Here is a 26,026-nt window from a genome sequence, read left to right as displayed (position 1 = left end):
CTCGCTCACTGTCACTAAAGAACATCCTCATTCCATTCCTACCTCTTCTCTAGGAGACCCCACAATTGGAGGGCCTGTAGGAGGGAAGCTGGGGAGGGACAGACAGTACCCACCCTCAGGCATGGACCCTGGTCAAAGAGAAGAATGCCCCTCTCTAGGATGGAATATTTTGCATCAACTTTGAAATAACATTTTCACACCAAGTGTCTGTTCCTTTCCCTTTCTCATGGAAATCCCCAGTCTCATGCCATCAGGTGCCTTACAGAGGCTTAGTGATGGCGGCAAGTGTGAGGGTCTCTAAATCTTCCTCTAATGTCTGCAAGTGCCGCTGCGATCTGCGGGCTGCAGTTCTCGAGATTGAAAGCTGGCTGTCTGCCTGCTGATAACTTTCGGTGGTGCTGCTGCAGGATGCAACAAGAATACTAATCTCAGGCCGCGGGCAGGAGGAGGTTTGCCTGGATTCCAGCCTGCTGTGGTGTGGGCCACAGGCTTTAAAAAGTATATTTAAATGGAAAATGATGATAATATGGATCTGTTTGGCTTATATCTAATTCCACCATGTTTAGGAGGGGTAGAGAGCTGAAAAGGGGAGCAAGCATGTTCCTGCACTGGGGAGAAAGCAAGCCCTTGCCTACTGCCCCCCTCACCTCCATACAGATACACTTGGCGGGATTTGAATGCACACACAGGACATTCACTGCTCTCTCGGGTTTATAAGTGGCCTCCAGCACTCAGAGGTGGAGCGTCCAGGATGAGGGTACCTGTCTGCTTATGCCAGTGTCTGTGGTTTCCCTGACTCAGTGTCTCCTCCAGGCTCTGCCAGGGATCAGCTGTCCCTCCCTGCTTATGAAGAGGCCCCACTCCACAGCTTCATCTGGTCTACCTTTGGTAGGCAGCCCACACACAAAAGCATGGTATGAAGGAGGGAGTTGGGCTCTGATACGAGTCCTGGTTTTGCACTTTCTGGCCTGTGAGCTTGGGCAAAGTTCTTAGCTTCCCTGAACATTCATTTCCTCATTAAAAAATAGGGGTAACTTGACTTTATTAGTTTTTTAACATGTATTTAAGGGTGAACCGTATGGCAAACAGCTGGAGACACAGTGATTGGGACAGACACAACCCCAGACAGTCTTGTGCAGGATACAAGTGATTAACAGTTTCCTTGAAGTGTGTGTGCCTGCCCTGGGCCTGGCCGCCATGCTCTGTATCACAGTGGGGGTGGGTTGGGGGACAAATAGTATGCACCCCAAGGTATGTGTTTCTTCAGCTTCTACAACCAGACAGCTTTTGGCTGGGTTTGGCCAATAACAGTTACTAGAGGAAGATTGCTAGGTGAAAGGAAGGGGGGAATTGAGATATTGGCTTCCCTGGTAATGGCGAATCTCCTCTCTGGTTCTTCCTTCTGGTTCCTGGGCTCAGGCCACACTGCATTCTCCCTTTGTTCCTTGAGCCTAGGGCTGGTGGTAGTTTCCTGTTGTTACTAATCTCTGGGTTACTTCACCAATCCTGGTTGAGTTCTCACCTTCCTTAATCACCTGGGAAATCAATCCCTGCGTTCAATTCCCTCTGTTGAAAGAGGTGTCTGTTAGATGTTACTGAAATAACATGATAGGGGCTACAAGATGGGAAGCTCAGGGTATCCTAAGAACAAACAGCTCTCAATCAATAGAAGTAGCTACTATTATTATTGTTGGTATTATCATTATTGTTTATACTAATATTATTACCACTCCCAACCTTACATTCTCTGCTTCAAGTGTGTTCTCTTTAATCAGTGCTTAGGCCCTGCTCAGTGGGAGGTGGAAGCCTGCAAGCCCCCAGTAGCAGAAAAGATGTGTGGTAGAGCTGTGAGGGCAGTGGAGCAGCTGGTCCTGCCTGCATGGTTGGGTGAACATCAAAGAAAGAAGGTCCCTTGGGCAGGAGGGTCTGGGTGAGGTATGCAGCAGGCCAGCTGAGCCAGGGAGCACAGGCACCAGGTAAGGCTCAAGGTCACGTGGGGATCTCAGCTGCTTGTACACGCTGGCTTGGTAAGATCAGGTGTTTGGCCATATAGAGAGGTGAATATCATGCCAAGGTGATCTTTCAGAGAGGTTATGTGTGGCTTAAGCTTGGGGAAAGGACTACTGGTTACTGTAGAGCAGACTGCTGGCTCACCAGTCCACTGGACACGATGCTCCCAAAGGGCCTAGGGGAGAAACAGGGTGTACCTTTTCCCCCAGGCTTCTGGTTGCAGTTCAGCCCCACCTTACTACGTGGCTCCAGACTTTCGTCTAGCAGTTATCTCCATGGGTAACATTAAAAAAAAAAAAACAACTTCTATTTTATGTATTATTTTTTGAGATAGGCTCTCGGGATTTTTGAGATAGGCTATTTTTGAGATAGGCTTTCACAGTTGGGATTTGTCTGATGTCTTTCTGATGATTACACTGGAGTTATGGGTTTTAGAGGGAAAGATCACAGAGGGACAGGTGCCTGGGCAACATGTTTCAGTCCTGCAGGCCTCCTGATGTGGCTGGAAGGTTCTGTGAAAGCACTTATGTCTTATGGGTGATTGACTCCACCAACATCGCACACCATGATAAAAAACGGGTTTCGACTCTCCAGCTCTTCCAGGCCAATGTGGATTTCTAGCTTCTTGAGAATGGTTGATTTAGCTTCCCAAGACCTCAGTGGTTTTATGAAATACCGCCTCATTTCTCCAGAATGATTTCTACTTAACAAAACACCTGCATGCACTGTTTACCGTGCTCATTGTGGGAACTGCTCTGATGGGGGGATCAGTCCCCATGATGTCACCTCATGACTCCTGGGTCACACAGCCGCTATAGATGGTGGCTTGTCTGCAGAAAGGGTCCCAGTTGAGTTTTGTTTTGTTCAATTTCAGTAACCATGCTTGTATCACAGTGGGGCCCAGTGGCTCCTAAGGTGAGCCTTCTCATTGTGTGGCTCCGCAGATTGGGACTTTTACACACATGCACCTGTTTCCAGTTCCTTCTCCTGGCCACAGCAGACTGCCAGCCTCTCCTTCTGGGTGCTTTGTGGCCTCCTGTTTTGCCTCAGAGGGACACAGATGATTTCCTTCCTCTTTTCTTGGTGCTTCATGTCACCAGCTCCGTGGCTGATTTGTCTAGGACAGTGATTCTCTCTTCCCTGCTACTGCCTCCTTTTCACTCTGAGACATCTCAGGCGCTTCCAGGAAGCTCAGATAACTTGTGGAATGTTTAAAGCAGAATTGCTTTTAGTTCACTTGAGTTTTGTTGCTGTTTTAACCTGGATTTTGTATACATGTTACACAGCGCTTTCTGGTAGGAGGGAGTTTTAGGGTGGTTGCAGACAAGGCCTCAAAATGGAAGGATTAGGTGTCTAGACTCAGTTTGCAGTCATTGGTACAGGCTCCTGGCTGACTCAGATATGACTCAGCAGCCTTGTTCGCTCTGGCTGGGTGAGGGCCTTCACAGACATTTTAAAAGAGAATAGCTCTGTACAGACAACATTTTTCCTATCCTTTGAAGGCAGAGGAATATTCAGTTGGGCCAGGCTTAAGCTGAATATGGTGTTCAACCTGACTAGACTTTCTGAGTCATGAAAATGTGGAGTTGCTTTGTCTCATTTGTCTCAGGTGAGAAAACAATATGTTTTAAGATGAGTAGAAATAAATTCGACTACAGCTTTGAGTTTTATAGCTTGATTAATGGGGAAACTCAGGCAGGGCACAGAACTTCTCTGCTTTGTCAAAGGAGTTGTGGCTCTTGCTCAGATCCTCGTCTGTAGGTTCAATACTTAGGTGCCCTCTGCCTTGGGTTAGTGATAAGTCACGTGTGTCCACTGATGCTCAGAGAGTATGCCTTTGCATTCATTGGATGCTAAGAATGCAAGTTTGGACTTAGGTACTGGGTACAGAGAAAAAGGTTTAAACAGCCAAGATCCATTAGTCGACTACCATGCCTATGACTGTGTGTAATACCATAAGGAGAAACGGCACATTAGACAGGGTCCCTTACTCATGGAGTTCTAAGCCTGCTGGGGAGGTGGCTGTGTCCAGTGATAACCATGATACAAGGCAGAGATTGAAAAGTGTCATGAGCAAGGACTAAGGGTCACAGCAGAAGTTGTCATCTTATTTATGATGTGCCTGAGATACTGTCTGAAGAGCAGACTTTTGACCAAAAAAAAAAAAAAGATCAGCAGCAGGAAACCCTGACATATCCATGCAAAGGTAAATTATGTAGTCATTAAAACGAATAGGGTGGATTCATATGTAACAAAATCATCTCCAAGACCTCTTGTAAGTCCTACAACTCAATAGCAAAACAAACAAACAACGACGTAACTTATAACCGGATTTGAAAATGGTCTAAGGACTTGAATAGACATTTCTCCAAAGAAGATACACAAATGGCCAACGCAAGCTGGGCATGGTGGCTCATGCCCGTAATCCCAGAACTTTGGGAGGCCAAGGCAGACAGATCACTTGAGGTCAGGAGTTCAAGACCAGCCTGGCCAACATGATGAAACACCATCTCTCCTAAAAATATAAAAATTAGCTGAGCATGGTGGCATGCACCTCTAGTCCCAGCTACTTGGGAGGCTGACGCAGGAGAATCACTTGAACCTGGGAGGCGGAGGTTGCAGTGAGCCAAAATCATGCCACTGCACTCTAGCCTGGGCGACAGAGTGCAATGGCACTCTTTTTCTCAAGAAAAAACAAACAAAAAACAAATGGCCAACACATATATGAAAAAATACTTTCAATGTCAGTAGTCGTCAGGGAAATGCAAATCAAAACTAGAGTGAAATATCACCTCACACCTCTCAGGATGCTATTGCTAAAAAAACAACAAAAAATGTTTGTTAGGTTATGGAGAAATTGGAACCCTTGCACACCATTTGTGGAAATGCAAAATGGTGCAGCCTCTATGGAAAACAGTATGGAGGTTCCTCAAAAAATTCAAAATAGAGCTACCATCTGACCCAGCAATTGCACTTCTGGGTACTTATCCAAGGGAATTGAAATCAGGATCCTGAAGAGCCATTAGCACCGCCACGTCCATTGCAGCATTATTCACAATAGCCAAGATGTGGAAACAACTTAAATGTCCATCGACAGATGAATGGACAAAGAAAATGTGGTACATACCTACACACATTGGAATATCATTCAGCCTTAAAAGGAAAGAAGTCCTGCAACGACATGGATGAACCCGGAGGAGCTAACCCAAGTTCAATAAGCCAGGCACAGAAAGACAAAGACTATTCGATTTCACTTATGTGAGGTATCCATAGTACTCAGAATTCATAGAACCAAAGAGTGGAATGGTGGTTGTCAGGGGCTGGGGGAAAGGAGAAATGTGGAGTTACTATCAAAGGGCACAAAGTTTCAGTTAGGCAAGGTGAATAAACTCTAGAGGTGCACTGTACAACATTGTACCTAGTCAGCATGCTGGAAATTTTGTTAAGAGGGTAGATCTCATATTAAGTATCCTTATCACAATAAAATAAAAAAGTAAAAACTGTTTTTACCACCAAAAACTAAAAGACATATTGTTAAGTGAAAAACACGGATGTAGAACAATGCATAGTCTGATCCTATTTGTGTGGTGTATGTATATATAAAATATATATCTTAAAATATATGTATTGTATATATAGTATATGCTTAAAATATTTCTGGATGATTCACAAAAAACTGAACAATGGTTTATTTTTGAGGAGTGGGACTGGTATTTTCCGTTTTATATCATTTCAAAGTATTTGCTTTTTAAAAACTGTATACTTTTTTAAAATTAAAAGTGCTAGTTTATATCTTTTTAAAAAGGGTTTTTTTTTTTTTTTTTGCTTTCTAATTTAGAACATTTTTCTGCACATTGTGGACTTGTCTGATCCCAAGCAAATCTGGAAATTTGTGGAAAATTTCAAGCAGGAACATAAACTCCATGTTCTGGTGAGCTTTGTAAACATAAGTGGAGAATAAATTCATGTTGGCCCATTGTTTCTGTCTGTGGATGTGGACGGATATGTATGTTTGCCTGTCTTTATGGAAGAATCTTAGTAAGACTCTCTTATGCTTGGGCCTGTTCATGGAATCAAGTTTACTCATTGGATTTAAGAGGAGACGCATGTGGTTAGATTAGTGGGGAAAGGAAGGGGCCATCCACTGGGTAGGTGTTGTGGGAGGATAGATATGTTCCATGTTTTATAAAATGATGATTTGTATATAAATATTTCTCAATTCTGTAGATTTGGGGATTGGTGTGTTGAAATTAGAAGCTCTTTTTGTCCAAAAGAGTACCTCCTGCAGACAGGCAAATCTTTTAGTAACATAATTAGCACAAAACTCCATGGAGAGCCTGGGTAGACTCAGATAGAAAGAGTCCCAGTGTGCTCTTCCCAGATACTGTACTTGGAGCTAAGTTGCTTTTCTATCCGAAGAGTTTCTGATGTGCTCTGAAACGTTGTTCCAGAGTCTGGAATTGTGCTGTCCAGTGTGGCTGTGAAGCATTTGAAATGTAGCTAGTCCAAACTGAGATGTGGTGTAAGTGTATAAATTAGCAGGTTTCAAAGCCTGAAAAAAATTATCTATGCCATCTCATTAATATTCTATATTGATTACATGTTAAAATGATGCTATTTTGGATATATTTGGTTAAATATATTATTAAATTAATTTTACCAGTTTCTTACTACCTTTTTAATGTGGCTACTAGAAATCTTAAGATTAGATATTTCTATTGGACCGTTCTGGACTAGATGAATTTCCAGAGCACTCTCTCATGAATTAGGTTGCCTGGCCAAGCTGTCTCACTTGGCGATCTTTGCACAGTTCTGTGGCTGAATCCTCTGCACAAGTGGTATTTTCCTGCAAAGGGTTTGGAGTAAAGAGTCAGTTGAGCAAATTGTCATTGTCACTTGAAAGTTGAAAAAGAGCTGGGGGTGGGGTAGTGGAGGTGTGGGGATGGACATAGGTCTTTTGGCCCTATTTTTCTTTATTTTGAAATGGGAACTATAATTTTTAGATCAATAATGCAGGTTGCATGGTCAATAAAAGAGAGCTCACAGAAGATGGACTTGAAAAAAACTTTGCTGCCAATACTCTGGGTAAGTACAAGAAGTTTTCTTATTTGTTTTTAGCAAAATAAACATAGAATGTACCGTAGAAGGGTAAAAAAAAATTGACCAACTTTTTTGGTTCTTGGTCCTGGGCCTGATGACATTTGCTTTAAGTTTATTCTGAATTGTACTTATTTTTCTTCATAAAACACTTTCTCTTTTCATGTTTCTTATAATAGGTGTTGGTGCCAGAAATACTTAGTATTGAAGTGTTTTTTTTCCTAGGAAGCGCTAGGCTGTTTATAGACATTGTTTTGAAGAGGAGAGCAAGTTCAGCTTAAGTGTTGAGTGCAAGTCTAAAAACTGCAACCAAAGGAACTTCCAGCCAGGGCTGAGGAAGGTGCAACCAGTGGGCAAGAAGATGGACCAAGAAGCACATTGGCTAGAGCACAGATTCCTGGGCTCTGGTTGCTACTCTGTAATAGCAGAGTGAAGTCATTTTATATCAGGCCAGTAGCTCTCCAAGTGGGGTTCCCAGACCAGCAGCCTCAGCATCACCTGGGAACTTGATAGACATGCACATTCTTAGATTCCCCACCCAGATCTACAGAATCTGAAACTCTGGAATGAGGCCAAGAGTTAAATCCAGTTTGACAGGCCTTCTGGATGATTCTGGTGCACACTAAAGATTGAGAACTAATGTACTATGCTTTTAGTCTCCTTGGAGTTTCTCCTTCTCAGTCCAAGGGGCCTTTCAACTTTGAGATGCAGTGAATCCAACACTCTTCCCAGGACCTATCCTACTTCCTTGTAGTGAGGGGGGTGTTTTAATTAAGTATTGTTCTAGGTCACAAGATGGATGGCAGGGGTTTTGGTGGTTGTTGGAGTCATTGAGGGTGTCCAATATATAGCAACCCTATTCCCAACCAAGAACTGAACAAATTGAGTAAGCCGATGGAATAACAGTTGAAAGCCAACATATCACTGTTGTTACTGATAAGGCTGGTTGAAGGGCATGGCTCAGTGCAAGAGCCAAATGGGTTTCCTCATATGGAACCCAAGAATTAGAAGGATTCACCTACCTGGTCACCGGGGACTCCCCTTCTCTTCTTCCCCAGAAAGAGGAGAAGGGGAGGAGCAGAACTGAGCAAGCCCCGCTGATTGTCCCCAAATTTACTAAATTTACTATTTTTTTTTTTTTGAGACAGGATCTTGTTCTGTTGCCCTGGCTAGAGTGCAGTGACGTGATCATGGCTCACTGCAGCCTCGAACTCCTGGGCTCAAGCAATCCTTTCACCTCACCCTCCCAAGTAGCTAGGACTACGGCATGTACCACCATGCCTGACTAATTTTTTTTAATTAAAAATTTTTTGTTGTTGTTGAGGTGGGGGTCTCACTATGTTGCCCAGGCTAGTCTCAAACTCTTGGCCTCTAGCAATCCTCCTGCCTCAGCCTCCCAAAGTATTGGGATTACAGGTGTGAGTCACTGCGCCCAGCCTAAATTTACTGTGGAAACGTGCTCCATCTCCCTGGCAGATGGAAGAAGGTCCAAGGGAGAAAGAACTCACCCTAATTGCACTCTCTTCTCAAGGAAAGAAAGGCTAGGAGTGGGAAGATGGCTTCTCCCCAGTGATGAGGTTGCATTTTTCAAAACAAATATACCTGGAAGCTTGGATGAAATGGCACAGGTTTAGTACAAAATATTTTCATCACTGACTTTGTTCCAAATATGTTATCTTTGCTGAAATGACCAAAAGTACCAAAATGTGGGGTCATGCTAGAGTTTGGCTCATAACTCGATGGGACAGCTGAGACTCCCAGAGTGCCACAGCTGGCCCCGAGGCACTGTTCCGCAGGACTGGTTACATAATTTGCAGAGTCCAGCACCAAGTGGAAATGCGAGGCTCCATGTTAAAAAATTATTAAGGATTTCAGTGCAGCAACCACAGAGCATTAAACCAGGTGCAGGGTCCTTCCAAGTACTGGGCTTTGTGTGACCTCACAGGATGAAGCCAGCTCTTGCTCACCCATCCACCCACCATCTGACAAAATTCTGCTAAGTGTTCGCTGCGGCCGGGCCACGAGTGAGAGTTGCATATATATGTATATTATATATATTTATATATATAATATATATAATTATATATAACATATATTATATATAATTATATATAACATATATTATATATAATTATATATAACATATATTATATATAATTATATATAACATATATTATATATAATTATATATAACATATATTATATATAATTATATATAATATATAATTATATATATAATATATAATTATATATTATGTATTTATATATAATATATATTATATATATTAATATAATATAATATATATTAATATAATATAATATATTATATTTATATAATATATATTATATATATTATTTTATATAATATATATTATATTATATTATTATATATAATATATATTATATATATTATTATATATAATATATAATATATTAATATAATATAATATATTATATTAATATATAATATATTATATATAATTTATATATTATATATTATATATTTATATATTATATATAATTATATATATTATATATAATTATATATAATTATATATTATATGTTTATATAATTTATAATATATAAATTATAAATATATATCATATATTAATATATTATAAATTATATATAATTTATATAATTATATATAAAATATATAATATAATTATATATGTATATATATTTTATATAAATTATATATTTATATATATTTATACTTTTAAATATAATATATATAATTATATTTAATTTAGTGCTATAATGGAGGTAGTCATGCATCACAGATGAGGAAACTGAGGTTGAGAGAGATTGTTTCACTTGCCCAAGGTCAAGTGAAGGAGCCAGAATGTGAACCTCGGTCTGACTTCCTCCATGACCCACGCTCATTACCAGTGCACAGTTCCACCCATCCCAGCATGTCCTCCCTCACCCCATCACCGTGTTATCCTAAATAAGTGCTAAGAAGTACTGGGAGGGGGTGACCAGCTATGCCAGGGAAGGCTGGGCTGGGGTTTGGGGGCACCTCTCAGAGAAGCTTAAAGGTTTTGGAAGATGAAAAGGAGGGTAATCTGGGGACCTTGGCCTTGCTTGGGAATGTGGACAGGCTTGATAGACTCTAAAGGGGCTGTCTATTTGATTATTTAGCTGGTTAAGTTGCACCTTTGTAAGGATCCAGCCTGCTTCTAAAGACCTTGCTATCTCTTCCTTTTCATTTCCTGTTTGTGTTAGAAACATCTTACTGATTATTCCAACCTCTCTGAGAAGCGTAATAATTCTCGGGCTTTGATATTTATTCATCCTCTCTCAAGTGAAGGAAGTAGTACAATACACAAAGAGGCATGCCAGCACAGAGGGGCAGCTCCATGGGTCTTTGCTTGAGAGAGAAGGAGATACAGAGAGGTTAAAGTGCTGTCATTCTTCAGCAGGACCAGGCCAGACAAAAAACCTGGACCCCTGTCCGAGTCCTGGAAAATTGCTGGCTGCCTTTCTAATATGAAACATGTTTTCCTGGCCTGATTATGTAATGTGGGATAGGTTGTTTTCTATTTTCTAAGATTCACATGAGCTGTCAGAAACATTTGCAATCTCCAGCCAAACACCAGTAGGTTCCTGTTACTCTGAGGAGAGCGTAAACCTCAGCATTCGCAGGATTTATCACTGGATCCTAAGGGTTTTGAAGCTGGTAGAATAGTTAAATGCAAAATGCCTTCAGCACCCATGCCTACACACGGCTTTGTTGAGACATCACAGTGTATGAATTAGATAGTTTGGAAAGAATAATTCTTAGCCTTTTGCGGGGGCGGGTGGGGCCTGGAGAGATTTTCATATTCTACTGAGGGACAAAAGCGAGCTGCCCTGGGTCAGTTGATGCGCAGTTGAGCCATGGAGGGGAAGAGATTGCAGGAGACAGCTTCTGTTGGGTGGCTGTTCTCACCCCTTTGTTTCAGGTCTCCTCCAGTCACATACGTTTTGCCTGTTAGCATTCAGTGGCATTAAGAGTCCATGAGGAGTGAAGACAGATGGGAGAGGGAGGGCGGGGAGGCTGAGCTAAGTGCCCTGCTGGCAGCCTGCCACAGCCAAGCGTTAGCAGATTAAAACTCTCACCCGCATCTTAGCCTCTCTCACCGCAGGACACAAGACGAGGACACTGATTCTATCTCCACCAGGACAGCTGCGTCACCAATTAATTGACTGTGATAAACAGGCAGTGGTGCCTTAGCTCTTTGGCAGGAGGCGAGGAAGTTCACCTTAGGTCACTTTGGAAGGATGTACGTCGTGAGACAGAGAGTGTTGTCGCTTGACATTCTGTTACGTGGCACCCTCCTCGGGCACATCCCAGTAACTAGTGAGAGCTGCTGTTCGACACAGGGACCCCAGGTCCAGAGACGCTTTCATAACAATAGCACATACTGAGCACAGTCCCTGTGCTGCAGGCTGCACTGAAGGCTTTTCTTGGATTCTCTCATTCAGTCTCATAACCATTTTACAGATTTTACAAATGAGGAAACTGAGGCTCAGAGGTAGTCTAAAACCAGTCTGTGACTCACTTCCTAAACAAAGGACAACAAAATTGTGGTTGGGGCATTTTTTAGTGTAGGGTTGTATCGTCAGCTATTGCTATGAAACAACTCCAAAATCTCAGGGCTGTACAATGATAAGCATGCATTTTTGCTGACTCTTCTGCAGATCTATTGAGCAGGCTGATCTCAGCTGGGCTCAGCTGTGTGTCTCCAAGCTGCAGGTTTGGTATGGAGTATGTGCCAAATATCTTGTATCCTCCTTGGACCAAGGCATATTCTGGCCAACGTATATTCTCAGGGCAATGGCAGAGGCCTAGGTGTGCGAGCAATTCCAAGCCTCTGCTTGCATCCAAGCCCCTTTGATTAACTGGACATGATATCCAGTTAACCAATCCAGAAATCAGCAGATATCCAATTAATCAAAGCAAATCATTTCACAGAGCTCCAAATCAAGAATCAGAGAAGTGTACTTCTCCCACAGAGGTGGCGAGGAGAGAATGAATATTGAACAATAATCTGCCACAAGGGTTTGTTTTTTTTTTTTTACATTCTAATTCTTTGAAAACGGGTCACCTGAATTTAATATGTTAACTATTTATTAATCAAAATACCTAACGAACAAAGGCACCTTATTTGTTCCATAAACATTCTGGTTTTTTTTGAGACAGAGTCTCGCTCTGTCACCCAGGCTGGAGTATAGTGGCACAATCTCAGCTCACTGCAACCTCCATCTCTTGGGCTCAAGCAATTCTCCTGCCTCAGCCTCCTGAGTAGCTGGGATTACAGGTACACGCCACCACATCCATCTAATTTTTTTATTTTTAGTAGAGATGGGGTTTCACTATGTTGGTCAGGCTGGTCTTGAACTCCTGACTTCAGGTGATCCACCTGCCTCGGCCCCCCAAATTGCTGGGATTACAGGCATGAGCCACTGCGCCTGGCTTGTTACATAAACATTTATAAAGGGCCCATTTTATGCCAGATGCTGTGGCCAGTTATGGGGATTGAGAAATGGAAGGGACTGCTGGCCTAGTGGGTGAATTAGACACATACATAATTTCAGTAATCATGTGGTAAAACTCTCTTTTCATCCATGAAGGGAGATTGCTAAGGAGACTCAGAGGAAAACAGAGAACAGTGCTTCCAAGGCAGAATGCTTCCTTAGACAGGGCATGCGTTTGGTGCCAGGCATTCTTACTTATCAATAACCTTTACCTGAGCTATCCTCATGCATCGTTTTGTTCCTAATATCTCCTTCCAGCTCACAAACCTTCGAGGCTCCCAGAAAGGCACAGAGCCTGGGAAGTAGCACTGTAGAAATGGCAGCTAATGTTGTTTTAACATCCAGATTCCTTAACCTGGAATTAAAGTCCTTTGTTAGCAGACCCCACCTCCTGTCCAAATGTATTTCCCATTATTTTCCTATATGGACCCTGTAGCAGTCAGCCTCTTATTTTGGAACTTGCCACTGGCAGTGCTACCTCTATGCTTTTGTCCTGCTGCTCCCCTGCCTGCAATGTCCCCTACCTGGCTAACTCATACTGCTCCTCTGTGACTCTGCTGGACACATTCCTTCCCTTGAGCCTGGTCAGATGCTCCCCTCTGGGCTCCCATGGACCCCTCTGTGTGCCTGTTGTGGCTCAGCAGAAGCCACCTGCTGATGGGTGGGTTTCTTGCCCAGAGCATGGATCCTTGAGGGCAGAATCCACCTGGCTCTCAGGAGGTGCTCAGTCACACTGGCTGCACTGAGCAGGGTTGTAGTCCAGCTCCTCCAGTTACCTGACTCTGTACAAATGTCCTCAACCTCCCCACGCCTTACTTTCCCATTCTGTAAAATGGGGATGATGATACTTTTATAGGCCAGAAGTGAAGATTTAAAAAAGACTTGTAAGATATTTAACCAAAGAGAAATAACCTGTGTGCACACAAAAATATGCACACGAATGTTTATAGCAGCTTATTCATAATCGCCCCAAACAGGAGTCAGCCCAGATATATGCTGAATAGATAAACTGGCACTCCCATTCAATGGAATGCAATTCAGCAATAAAAAGGCACAAAATGTCAATGTACAAAACAATGTGAGTGACTCTTAGATGCACCAGCCAAAGTGAAGCCAGACCCCAAGGGGTGCAGACTGTGATTCCATTTATAGGACATTCTGGAAAAGGCAACCTAGGGGGCTAAGAAGAGGTCAGAGGCTGCAGGGGCGGGATTAGGGAGTGGTTAGGGGCAGGAGGAGGGTGTGACTACAAAGGGAATGTGAGTGGCTGTGAGGGAACATCTGGGGTGGTAGAGTTCTTCCGAATCACACCACAGTCTAATGCATAGTTACATGACTGCATCTGTCACAGTTCAGAACTGTGTACACACACACACGCATGCACAGATTTTACTTTATGTTAAAAAATTATATATATATTGTATCAACAAGAAAAAAGAAAGCATTGTAACTTTCAGCTCAATGTCTGGCATGTAGTGAGTCTGTTTCATCCTAAGAAGCATATTATTCATTATGATTGTTTCTTGGTGCTCGTCCTCAGTAACAAGTGAGCTGCTGTTGGAGAGACTGTGTCCTCAGCTTGAGGTGGCGGGGGGGGGGGGGGGGGGCAGATTTCAGGCCACAGGGGAGGCTGGTGGAGTCTGGAGCTCCTAGAAACCCCATTTCCCCTCGACCGCTAGAAGGGCCCCAGGTGAGGCTCTTGGTTTAAACTGCACCGGGGAGCCGTCCTAAGGAGAGAGAATGGACAAGCTCAGAAGTCAGAGATCGTTTTTCCCATTGATTTTCGGTTTTCTGCCAGCCATGGAAGCTGCTTTTGATGAGACACAAAAGCTTCCCAGACTGAGCCTCCTGGGCCGCGCCGTGCACCCCGCTCTGGGCCGCTCTTCCTTCTCGGCAGCTCCATGGCCGTGCAGAGTCCTCACGAGGCTCTGTGGTGTCTGCCCTTCTAGGTCTTCTGGCCTAGGAGCACCAGCCCCAAATCCAAGTCCTCCTGTGGGCCAGGACCTTACCTAATTACCTGGCTGGGATTTGGTGAGTGTTTTAAAGGTGTGCTGGTAACAAACATTCATTTGAGGAGTTTTAGAAACACAATCCCAAATAAGCACCTTTGTCCTTTTAATGAGCTGAGGCCCAAGTGCCCATACTCGGGTTCTCCCTGCAGTACAGCAGGTTCTTTCATACATCTCAGTGAAGCACACAGGACCCCCATACTGCGGCTGTGACAGCAGGGGGTGACATCAGTCACCTGGCTAGGCCCTGGAGAAAAGCCTCCACAGCACTTCCTCCACCAGCCTCTCATGGTCCCCGAGTCCCGGGCATCCTGCAGCTCACTCCAGTCGGCTTATCTTCCTGACCTTTGGCCACTCTCATGCTGAGGTCATCTATGACCCTGATATTCCTGGTTCCGGAGAGCGCACCTCTACCACATCCATCGGCAGCACTGGGCACAGCTGTCCGTGCTCCCATAGCGCGATGGCCTCCAAGCCACCTGTGATTCCACCCTCGGAGGTTGGCTCCTTCTCAACCTCCTTAGCCAGCTGCAGCGTGTCTGCGGGGACTTTAAATGTTGGCATCCCTCCCAGACCAATCCTGTGCCCTCCTTTCTCCTCCCACACTCTCTGTTGGGATCTCATCCTTACCCCAATGCCATCATGTGCCTGGCTCCCAAGGGCCCCCTTCCAGCCCAGATCTCTCTTCTGAGTTCCAGGTCCAGATCTCAAACACCTCAGACTCAGCATGTCCAAAACTGAAGCCTTAGTCCCTCACCGGTCTGCTCCTGTAATGGGCCCCACCCCAGTGGCCAGCATCATCTCCGTCACCGCTTGTCCTTGACACCCCCTCACTTCTCATATCCAAGCAGTGATCGTGCCTTTGGACTCCCTGCACAACGTGTCCCCAGTCTGTCTCCTGCTCTTCAGCTCCACTGCGACCACTCTGCCCAAGCCACTGCAGTCACTGTGATGTAGTGGAGTAATATGGGGCCCTAGGTGCCCTCCTGTACCCACCTCCCGAACAGAGGCTTCCTCCATAAGGCTGACAGAGTGGTCCTTATGCATGCAAATCTGTTTCCTTCTGCTTAAAGTCACCCCTTGGTTTCATATGAGGTGAGTATCTCTGGCGTTGCCCTTGGAGGCTGCAGCCTCACATTGCCCTACCCTCTACCATGCTCACTCGGTTGCAGCTGCCTTGGTTGCACTCTCCAGCCTCAGGGCCTCTTTGCACAGGCTGTGCTCCATACCTGCAGCCCTTCTTCCCATCCCCAGCCCTCTACCTGCCTGTTCCCTCCTCTTCTCCAGGTCTTAGCTGAAATGTCCCTTCACAGTTCATGCAGAGCCTGACACCTCCCCGCCATCCCACCCCCATGTGCCCATAGCACTCTAGCACTTACCTCGACCGTGAGTGTAGGTTAGTCACGTAGTAACATGTGTAATGCCTGGGAATGCCTGGCAGAGGGCAGGGCGCCCTCAGTCTGTATCCTGAGTACTTAGCACTGGGTCTGGCACTCAGTGGACCCTTGATAAATACTTGTTCAGTGCGTGGAACTGGATAAGGTGGCGGGGATGAGTTGAGGTTGGGGGCAAAGGGGAAGGCCTGACTCACGCTAACCACTCTCTGAGCCCAAACCAAGAATACCCCATAGGAAGCCAGTGCCTTGAATGTCTTCTAAGAGCTCATTTCCTCTGGGACTCTGTCCTGCTGTCTTCTCCAGGTAATATAATCTTTGAAATCATCTTTATATAATGTGTGAGATTAGTATGTGAGCCCCCCAGGCTCACTATGTTTTTGTTACTGTACAAAAGAAGTACCAAATGGTGTTCACCAGTGCAGCTGTCTGCTCCTTTAAAATTAACACCAGAAACTTCCCAGGGACAGCAAGACAATGATTTTCTCCGTCAGATAGTAGCGTGGATGGAAGCACATAAACCATTGGCTAGTAACCAAAGTAGCTTTAATTCAAGGTGGCTTTGAAGGTTTCTTAATAGAAATGCCAATCAGTTTTCCTATGCTAAATTTACAAATTGCAATATATTTTTCTCATTAAAAATAATTGCCTTTAATGCTATTAAAATGTCATACTCAAGATATATAATTTCAGAAATACTATGAATTTAGTATTTGGAGGATGCAGACATGGGTTTCACAGTGCTCTAAGAACACACGGCATCTCTCCTTCAGCATCACCTGTGCTCCACACAGTTTTACCTCTCTTCTTAATTAGTTGATAGAGAGATTTGCTTCAAGTCATGTACCCATGTAATAAAAGTTCTTGTTGCCATATTTAGAAGACTATGTCCAACATAAATTCCACTGCCAGATCTCTTTCTCGTAATGAACCTCCATCGACATAATGAGTTCCTTGGAAGAAAGGCATTGTGTAAATTAAAAATACTAATGAGTCATAATGATAATGAATTATTTTCCTTGTTACTGGGAGCAGGACTAACCTTGGGCAACTTTTCCAGTAGCTGAAGGTGCCTTCCCTCCTCCCAGGCCTGCCCTCCCGTGGGATTCTGTACTCTAAAATATCTCTCTTTTTCTCTCATCAAAACCTTGAATCACCCAAATGTCCTGATATTAATAGGAAGTCTTAGAGGAAAGGAAGTTGTTGACCTGGTTCACACGAAGATATGAATGACTAAAAGCACCCATTAACCATTTATAACAATGCCCCTCCTGTGTCTGTCCAGAGACATTCTTATTTATTTATATATTTATTTATTTATTTTTGAGATGGAATCTCACTCTCTTGCCCAAGCTGGAGTGCAGTGGCACAATCTCAGCTCATTGCAACCTCCGCCTCCCGGGTTCAAGCAATTCTCCTGCCTCAGCCTCCCGAGTAGCTGGGACTACAGGTGTGGGCCACCATGCCCGACTAATTTTTGTATTTTTAGTAGAGACGGGGTTTTGCCATGTTAGCCAGGCTGGTCTTGAACTCCTGACCTCAAGTGATCCGCCCGCCTCGGCCTCCCAAAGTGCTGGGATTACAGGTGTGAGCCACCACGCCCAGGAGACATTCTTATTTTAAAGGGTAGCTGGTTATCCCGGGAGAACTGGTGGACTTCCTAACTGAGACAAGCCAAGTGTCTTAGGTTTTGTGTGGTCAGAAGTAACAAGAACCCACACAGGCAGACTAAAGAAAAAAATAATTTATTAGTGGGCTACAAGGGCAGCCCTCACAGAACTCAATGGCAGAGACACAGCTGGGCTTTGGGAGGGCCAGGGACAGGACAGGAGAACCTGTCAGCAGCTAAGGTGACCTTCTGCTTCTCTGGGACTGTTGTCCATGGACTCTCATCACAACTGCTTCGTTCACTCTCCGTCTCTGCTTTTCCTTGCATCTGGGTCACATATGGCTGCCACTGAGTCACCTGTCCTCCATTCAGCATTCCATTTTCACACTCTTGTAGGGAGAGTTTGGGTGGGACAGCTTGGACCAGGTGTCACCCCCCTGGCCCAGTCCATCTGCCCGTGGACTGGGCACATGGGACAAATGCAGCACCTGGCCCAGGGCAAAGACTCAGTTATGTGTTTGTTGTTGTTATAAACAGGATGTGTTTGGGGCCTACCCCTAAAAAGAGGGAATGGGGCATGTTTCCCAAAGAAGTCTACTGCACCAGGCTGAGGAGTTTTTTGCTTAATTCAATGGGGGCCAGAGTGTTGAAGGACTTTGGGGGCAGGAGAGTGACGTTGGCTCACGTGTTAATGACAGGCCTGTTTGGATCTGTGTGAGCTGGGCAAGGAGCAACTGGCGCCATGTTCACTGAGGAAAGAATGACTTGCAGAATGGGTACCTTCCTTCTCCTTGGCATGGGTTGGCATGCAGCATGGCTACGTGACTCAAGAAAAGGGAGATGCGCCATCTGTTTTCCACATTGTATGAACTTGCTGGGACTTTGGATAAGTCACTGAACCTCTCTGGGATTCTATAACTCTAATTCTTTCAATAAGAGTTTATATATATATACACAGACACCCACATATATGTGTACACACATATGTATGCACATACATACTTATATATTGTGTATTATTTTAGCAGATTATTATTGTGTTTCTCTAGGAGTTTTTTTAAAAGCACCTGCTACTTGGCAGTCCCCTAGAGGAGAGAGTACTTGGCAGGGACAAGCGACCCAGCCAGCCCTCCTGCAGGTGACTGGGAATGAGAGCTGAGCACCTCCCAGGTAGGGAGGATAGGTGCAAAGGGGCTCACCCCAGCTCTCTCCGTCCTGAGAAGAGAGGGGAGGTGCCCTTCGCAGGCAGCAGAGCCAGCCCAGCCGCTGGCTTTCATTTCCCTTCCTCACAAGAGCCATTTATGACAATCCGTCAGGGCAAGCTGATGCGGCAGATCGCTTTTGGCAGAAGTCCTTTCTACTTGTCATAAATCACAGAGAAAGCCACCGGCGGTGAATACAAAGAAAGTCCAAGACCACTGGCTGGAGGTTAACAGCTGTTAGCGACCCAGGGTTCAGGAGACTTTACAAATCCACAAATACGAACAAGGCAGGCTCCTACAAATAAATTGGGCTGTGAACAACTAAGAATGCTGTCTGGGATGAAAGTCACAACTCAGAATCACAAATGATAATACAGCAAGAGCAGGACAAAGGCGGCCTGCCCAGAGAACTTTCCAGTCCTCACAGGACATGCACACATTTTTATTTCACCACAAACTCCTCTGATCCTGTGAGGTGGGCTGGCCAGCTATTATCTCCTGAAAATGCCACCGCACTTGCCTACGGTCACACCGCTGGTAAGTGCCAGAGCCAGGGTTCAGAGGGAGGCCCCTGGATCCACCTCCAGGACCCTTCCCACGATGCCAGGCAGCTCCTGCGAGCTGGATGCAGGCCACATCGCGGGCGGTGCAGGAAGCTGTGGTGAGAGCTGGTCACACAGAAACTCCATGGCGTAGCCCAGGAAAGAGCCCAGGGCTCGCCACTTTAAGCCCCTGACTTGATTCCTGCCTCACTTTGGGGTAAGGGGCTTTAAACTCTCCCTTTTTTGTAAACACAGAGTAATAAACATTCATTGTTTAAAAAAATACAGGCATGTATAAGAAGAATATAGAAACAATAATCCCACCATTCAGAGATGAGCATTTTTAACCTTTCAGGGCATCACTCTCATCCTTGCAGACATTTTCTCTTCATCTTGAAACGTCTTTCCTCACCAAAATGGAATGGTGGTGTTCCCAATGTTTTGTAATTTCTCATTCCATATATATTAGGAACGTCTTTCCATGTCACATACACTTCAGTGTTTTTCTCATTCCATTAGAAATATTATATGTATATTTCTTGATTGAAGAAATAACCATAAAGTTATATGCTCATTATAAAAATACTCAAATCCAAACAGTGCAGAAATGTATAGCAAAGGAAGGAAAAATTTTACTGAATTCCACCCTTGAGACCTAATTTAGCGGTATTGCTAAATTTCATCTTCACATTTTTCTGTGCACAGACTGGACATATAGATGCATTTTTTCTTCTGCAAAGTGGACCCATCTACTGTTTGGCAGTTTTCTTTTTCCCTTCCTGTATTCCTGTAGTGTGGACATCTTTTCCTGTCGGTACATGAGGCTCTAAGGCATCTTTCTTCCAGTCCTGGGAAAAGGAACATTTGGCTTGAAGGATCCTCGGAAGGAGGGACTGCCCCTCAGGTGGCCACTTGCCCTCTTGTGGGGGGCGGGTGCGGGCAGACAGTCCCCACATCAGTCCTGCAGGACCCCTTGAGTTGGGGCTTCCTGCAGCCCCCTCATGGGATGCTGTGTGCTGCCTCAGGTGTGTACATTCTCACGACCGGCCTGATCCCTGTGCTGGAGAAAGAACACGACCCCCGAGTGGTGAGTTGACCTTATGGGATGTTTTGAGGATAATGGACTTTGCTCCTGATGGGAAGTCAGTGGGCCTAGGTTTGCTGCCAGACTGCCCTAAGGGGGCCATTCTGTCCACATCCACAGCAAAACCCCAATTCTGTCAGGGGGCCGAGAGGGAGGTGGAGGCATGCCAAGAGCACATTCAGACCCCAGCCCTCTCTGAACCCCCCCAACCCCCGACCCCCACTCCGGCTGTCACGTGGGTGTCGGCAAAGCACTGGGGAGGGAGGCCTCCGAAGGGCAGGGGCGGCTTGTGGGGTGCTCAGGTCAGGGTGGTGCTGCTCTTCCTGGGGACTGTCCTGCTCAGAGGGGAAGGGACTGGCTACTGGAGCCTGTTCTCCCCCAGCGGGTTGAAATATAAATTGGAGAAAGCAGGAAGAAGACAGTTAATGTAGGCTGCCTTCTCTCTGCTGTGGTGGGCAGAATAATGATCTGTGCCACCCCCCACCCAAAAGTTCATATCCTTATCCTAGAACCTGTGACTATGTCACCTTTATATAGCAGAAGGGACTTGGCAGCTGCAGTTCAGTTCAGGGCCTTGGGATGAGAAGCGTGTCCTGGAGTATCCAGGTGGGCTTTGTGGAGTCCCAAGGGTCCTCATGGGAGGGAAGGAGGAGGGCGGGAGTCAGAGGAGAAGTGACTATGGAAGCAGAGGGTGGAGACGTGGCTGTGAGCCAAGGAGTGCTGCCAGCCTCTAGAAGTTGAAGGCAAGGAATGGAGTCTCCTCTGAGACCGGCAGAGGGGACGCAGCTCCGCTGACACTTGGACTTTAGCCCATGAGCCCCACCTTGGACTTCTGGGCTCCAGAACCATAGGAGAATACATGTAGGAGAATACTGTAGGAGAATACATGTAGGAGAATACATGTACTGTAGGAGAATACATGTAGGAGAATACATGTACTGTAGGAGAATACTGTAGGAGAATACAATGTGTTGCTTCAAGCCACTAATTTTGTGGTCATTGGTCACAACAGCAAGAAGCACTGCTCTACAGGGGGTGAAGAGTGGAAGGGGTCACAGGCTTTAGTTTGTAAATCTCTGTTACCTTTATCGCAGATAACCGTCTCCTCAGGAGGAATGTTGGCTCAGAAACTGAGCACCAATGATCTCCAGTCCGAAAGAACACCATTTGATGGAACTATGGTCTATGCACAAAACAAGGTCAGTGAGGTGGGTTTCCCAAGACTACATTTTACCCACGGGCTGCGAGGGCCCTTTTCCAAGGAAAGCTTACTCTGGGATGCACATTAATTGGACCTTAGTAGTTCATGCAGCACCTGAAAATGTTCCCTCACCAAGAGGGCTCCCCTTTGGGGAGCACAGCTCTGCTCAGACCCATGTGGGCTTTCAGCAGCATCCTGGGAGGAGCCACAAAGCCACTGCGTCTCCTCTCGGTGTTTCTCAGACCCACACAAAACAGGATCCTAGCAGGGGGATCCATTGCCCTGTGCTGCTCAGAGGGAATGAGGACGGCGAGCGGTCCCTCCTCTCTCCTTTGGGCAGCTCTTGGCTTCCCGGAGGCTCATTGGGAGGGGCGGCACATTGAATTCTGAGGGAGGGAAGGGGCCACAGTCCAGAACCCTTGACTACTCTGAACAGAAAGTAGATTTCTACAGATGGAGCATCCTTCATCTGAAAATCGCAAATCCAAAATGCTCCAAAATCCAAATCATTTTGAGTGCTGACATGATGTCACAAGTGGAAAATCCCACACCTTTGCTTTCTGATGGTTTCATGAACACACATTTTGTTTCATGCACAACATTATTTTAAAAATATTGTATAAAATTCCCTTCAGGCTATTTGTAAAGGCGTATATGACACATAAATGAATTTTGTGTTTAGATTTGAGTTCTATCCCCAAGATTTCTCGTTATGTATATGCAGATATTCCAAAATTTGAAAAAATCTGAAACTTGAAACACTTCTGGGCCTCAGCATTTCAGATGAAGGATGCTCAACCTGTACTGCTGTATCTCTGCTTATTACAGCTATATTTAAAAGCCGGATATATATAACTTCCATATTTACAGTTCTTGCCCTTAAATTCACCCGCTAGGGCGCCCACATTGTCTGTAAGGCTGCCAGCACCCTCCGCCTTCCTTGTCGGTACTGTGTGCCTTCCGAAGGTGGCCCTGTCTGAGACTCTCTGCACCTCCACTTCTTCTGCTTATATGCCCTGGGTGTGCCCCAGTTTTGCTCCCTGACCCCAGACCAAATCCTGGTGAATTACATCTCATGACTCCAAATCCTGACATTTGAAAGACCTGCACTTCTTTACAGTTTTCCCAGAGGACATGGGAATAAACCATCCACTTGTAAATGGGGCCCAGAGATGGAGTTCTTTGCCAAGCATGATCAGACTACCCTGGGATGGGGCAATAGTGTGACTGCAGCTGGGAAAGGGGAGGATTTAAGGATTTTTATTGTCTATAACTGATGTATTCTCTGTGTCTAGTACATTTGCTACACTCTGCCTAAGGAAGGAGTTAATTCATATATATATATATATATATATATATATATATATATATATATATATAGGCTTACTGCAACCTCCGTCTCCTTGGTTTAAGCAATTCTCCTACCTCAGCCTCCTGAGTAGCTGGGATTACAGCTCCAAAATCCAAATCATTTTGATTTGCCCACCACTACACCCAGCTAATTTTTGCATTTTTAGTAGAGACTGGGTTTCACCACCTTGGCCAGGCTGGTCTTGAACTCCTGACCTCAGGTGATCGTCCCGCCTCCCAAAGTGCTGGGATTACAGACTTGAGCCACCGCGTCCGGCCTTAATTCCCATATTAGCTGAACACACACCGTATGCCGGTCTGTGCTGGGGGCCTGAAGTACAGCAGTGAACAGGACAGTTACCACCCCTGCCCTCAGTGAGCAGCAAAGAATAGAGTCACCCAGGCGACTTGTGGACGAGGAACACCTGGGCACTGAGGGGTGTAATTTCATGGGGGGTGGGCCTGCTGTTCCTTCTCTCTCAGTGTTTTGCTGGGTTAGCTCATTGCTTGTTCTGGCCTCCTTTGGAGTGGGTAGGACCTGCTAGGTCCTACTCAGGGCTGCTGAGTAAAGACTGATTCTGGAGGAGGGTGACATCAAGTGGCCGTACATACTGCAGAGTCCAGTGTAAGATAAGCCAGGCTGGGCAGGGCTTATCCCCTGCCCTTGCACCTAATGGCGCCTCCTCTCTCCTGTTCACCCCCTCGCTCCTTCCTGTCCAGAGGCAGCAAGTGGTTCTGACGGAGCGGTGGGCCCAAGGGCACCTGGCCATCCATTTTTCTTCCATGCATCCTGGCTGGGCCGACACCCCAGGTATGTCATAGCCTTTAATTGCTGAGCCACTTACGTTTCATCTAAAAATACCTGAGCAGCCGCAGGATTGACTCTCCCCAGGAATGACCTAAAACCAGCGTAATGAGGACTGAGGAGTAGCTTCATTTCCATTTAGGCAGGGGCGCGTTGGGACTGCAGCTGGGGGAAGCCTCATGCAGACACAGAGCTTTTGCTTCCAGCTTGCCCTGTGCAAGTCAGGGAAGGAGATGGTGGGAACGGGAGCAGGTGCGCCTGGGGCGCCCTCCTAACTACAGCATATCCTGGTGAGAGAGGGAGCCGGTGACCATTGTCATTTCCACGTCAGACAGGAATGAGCAGGAGCTGAGGAAGGTAGTGGGAGAGGCCCAGACTGCCTCACCACTCCCCAGGTTTTTGGAAATAATGATGCATGAAGGTAAATGACAGCCACAAGGACACAGCTCGAATGATCTGGAAGCGTGTTGGAGCAGCGGTGGAGGGGAGCAGAATTCTCTTCCGGATTTGCCTCACCAACTCCGTGACCTCAGGCAGCTCACCTGGGCTCTCTGCAGCTCTTTCCTCCTCTACAAACAAGGGAACTGAAAGCAGCAGCAGCCACAGCACACACCCCAGGGTGCACCCGCGGCGCCAAGAACTGGTCTCAGCGCTGTCTGCGGATTAACTCATTTGTCCTCAAGCCCCTGTGGAGTGGCCACTACTGTCTATTATCACACCCATTTACAGATGAGGGAACTGAGGCCCAGAGAGGCTAAGACCTCCCAGCCGGGCCTGGCCATGGGGTTTTGGGAATCAGGCTCTCACACACTGCTGGCATGGCCTTTCTGAAAATCACTATTTATCAGAAGCCTTGGAATTCATCCTAAGAAATAAAGATAGGGAAAACAAGGTTGCTTATCACAGTGCTGGTGGTAGGAGATGAAGTTAATAAATTATAGAACACCTGTGCAAAATCTGTTCAGGGCTGAAGACTCTGCTGCCAATCATGCCTATGGAAAAACCCTGTGTGCACTATATCATTAAATGAAGATACCAAGTTCCTGAATAGTACATGCCTCATGATCTTATTTTTGTAACTACCACACCCCTATAGAAAGAGGTGTGTGTTGGTGCTTTGTGGCATCTCATGGAGACCAGCTTGGAGATTTGGCAGAAATTAGTCCTCACCTGTACAGATCTGAGTCTCCTGTCTTAAATACAAAAAGGATGTTCTCAGCAAAGTATACTAGGGGAGACTCAGCCTGGGAGTGCTCAGAGAGCATGGCTTCTCGATTCTTCTCACTGCCTAATGGGAGACATGCTTGGTTCTGCCTGTCCAGGGTGAATTCTAGGAGGCCATGGGGGGCCCCCAGCCTCTTACCCTCCAAGGACACCATTCTGACAATCCCAGCATCAGCTCAGATGTTTAAAATCTGCCTGGCAAGCCCACCAGCGGGCTCTATCATCTGGGTCAAGGTGCAGTTTACCATGTGTTGTTCAGAGGTTACAGAGCAGCTCTCAGGTGCACACATCCTGTCTGTGGCCACAGGGGCCTGGGAGGGCTGAGCATGCAGACATGTGTCACCGCTGAGTGACACATCACAAGGTTTTCACATTTTTTCTTTTTGCCTATCAGTTTATCCTGATTTTTCTACAGTAAACAAGTATTGCTTCTGTGAAAAGAAGAAAAGATGTTTATTTTTAATTTAAAAAAGGAGGGCTTTTGCTTAGGTGATCCTTTCTAGCTCTAAAATTCCATGATCTCAGTAAGGCTCTTAATTGTTGTTTTCTCTGGTTTATTTTCTTTCCTTGGCTTCGAGAGAGAACTATTTTGTTTCCCAATGTGCTCACTGTGGAGACACTGTGTTCCCTGAGGTCTGTGGGAAAATGGGGTGTGGACTGGAGCCAGGGCGTGTGGCTGGGTCCTCGAAGGCGTGGGCAGGTAGAGTGCCCGACGCTGTGGCACAGGCCAGGCCCGGGAGGCCACTCCAGGCAAACACCTCCCTGTAGCCCTGGGATGCAGAGGGTGGGACACCTCGAGGGGCTTGGCAGAGGAAGTGAAGAATTCTTTCCTCTTATCTACTCCTCCCTAAAAGAGGAAAACACTAAAACAGTCCAAGGAACCAACAGCCAGGATCCTCTGAGCCTAGATGGTTTGAGAGGGCTCCTGAACCCAGGAGACTAAGTGGTTTGCTGGGCCCAGCCTCACTGTGAGCC

The 26,026-nt window shown here is 45.7% G+C and overlaps 1 protein-coding gene across 8 annotated transcripts in view; it reads left to right on the top strand.

Annotated features, from left to right (window-relative positions):
• DHRS12 (dehydrogenase/reductase 12) overlaps positions 1-26,026 on the top strand; it is a 46,309-nt gene that overhangs the window by 7,083 nt on the left and 13,200 nt on the right. For 2 of the 8 annotated variants that reach the window (XM_063792596.1, XM_009426988.4), the window contains exons 4-8: positions 5,849-5,941; positions 7,014-7,095; positions 20,413-20,474; positions 21,566-21,679; positions 23,743-23,833. In XM_063792596.1, the coding sequence (XP_063648666.1) occupies positions 5,849-5,941; positions 7,014-7,095; positions 20,413-20,474; positions 21,566-21,679; positions 23,743-23,833 (442 nt within the window). Of the gene's footprint in view, positions 1-5,848; positions 5,942-7,013; positions 7,096-20,412; positions 20,475-21,565; positions 21,680-23,742; positions 23,834-24,158; positions 24,876-26,026 lie in introns of those variants that run through there. The other 6 variants (XM_024348549.3, XM_054664981.2, XM_009426990.5 and 3 more) reach the window with 5 other exon arrangements.

This window comes from Pan troglodytes, chromosome 14 (genome assembly GCF_028858775.2).
Source record: "Pan troglodytes isolate AG18354 chromosome 14, NHGRI_mPanTro3-v2.0_pri, whole genome shotgun sequence".
Lineage (NCBI taxonomy): Eukaryota > Metazoa > Chordata > Mammalia > Primates > Hominidae > Pan > Pan troglodytes.
Note: the sequence above shows the minus strand (reverse complement) of the source record. Positions and strands in the feature narration are given on the sequence as shown.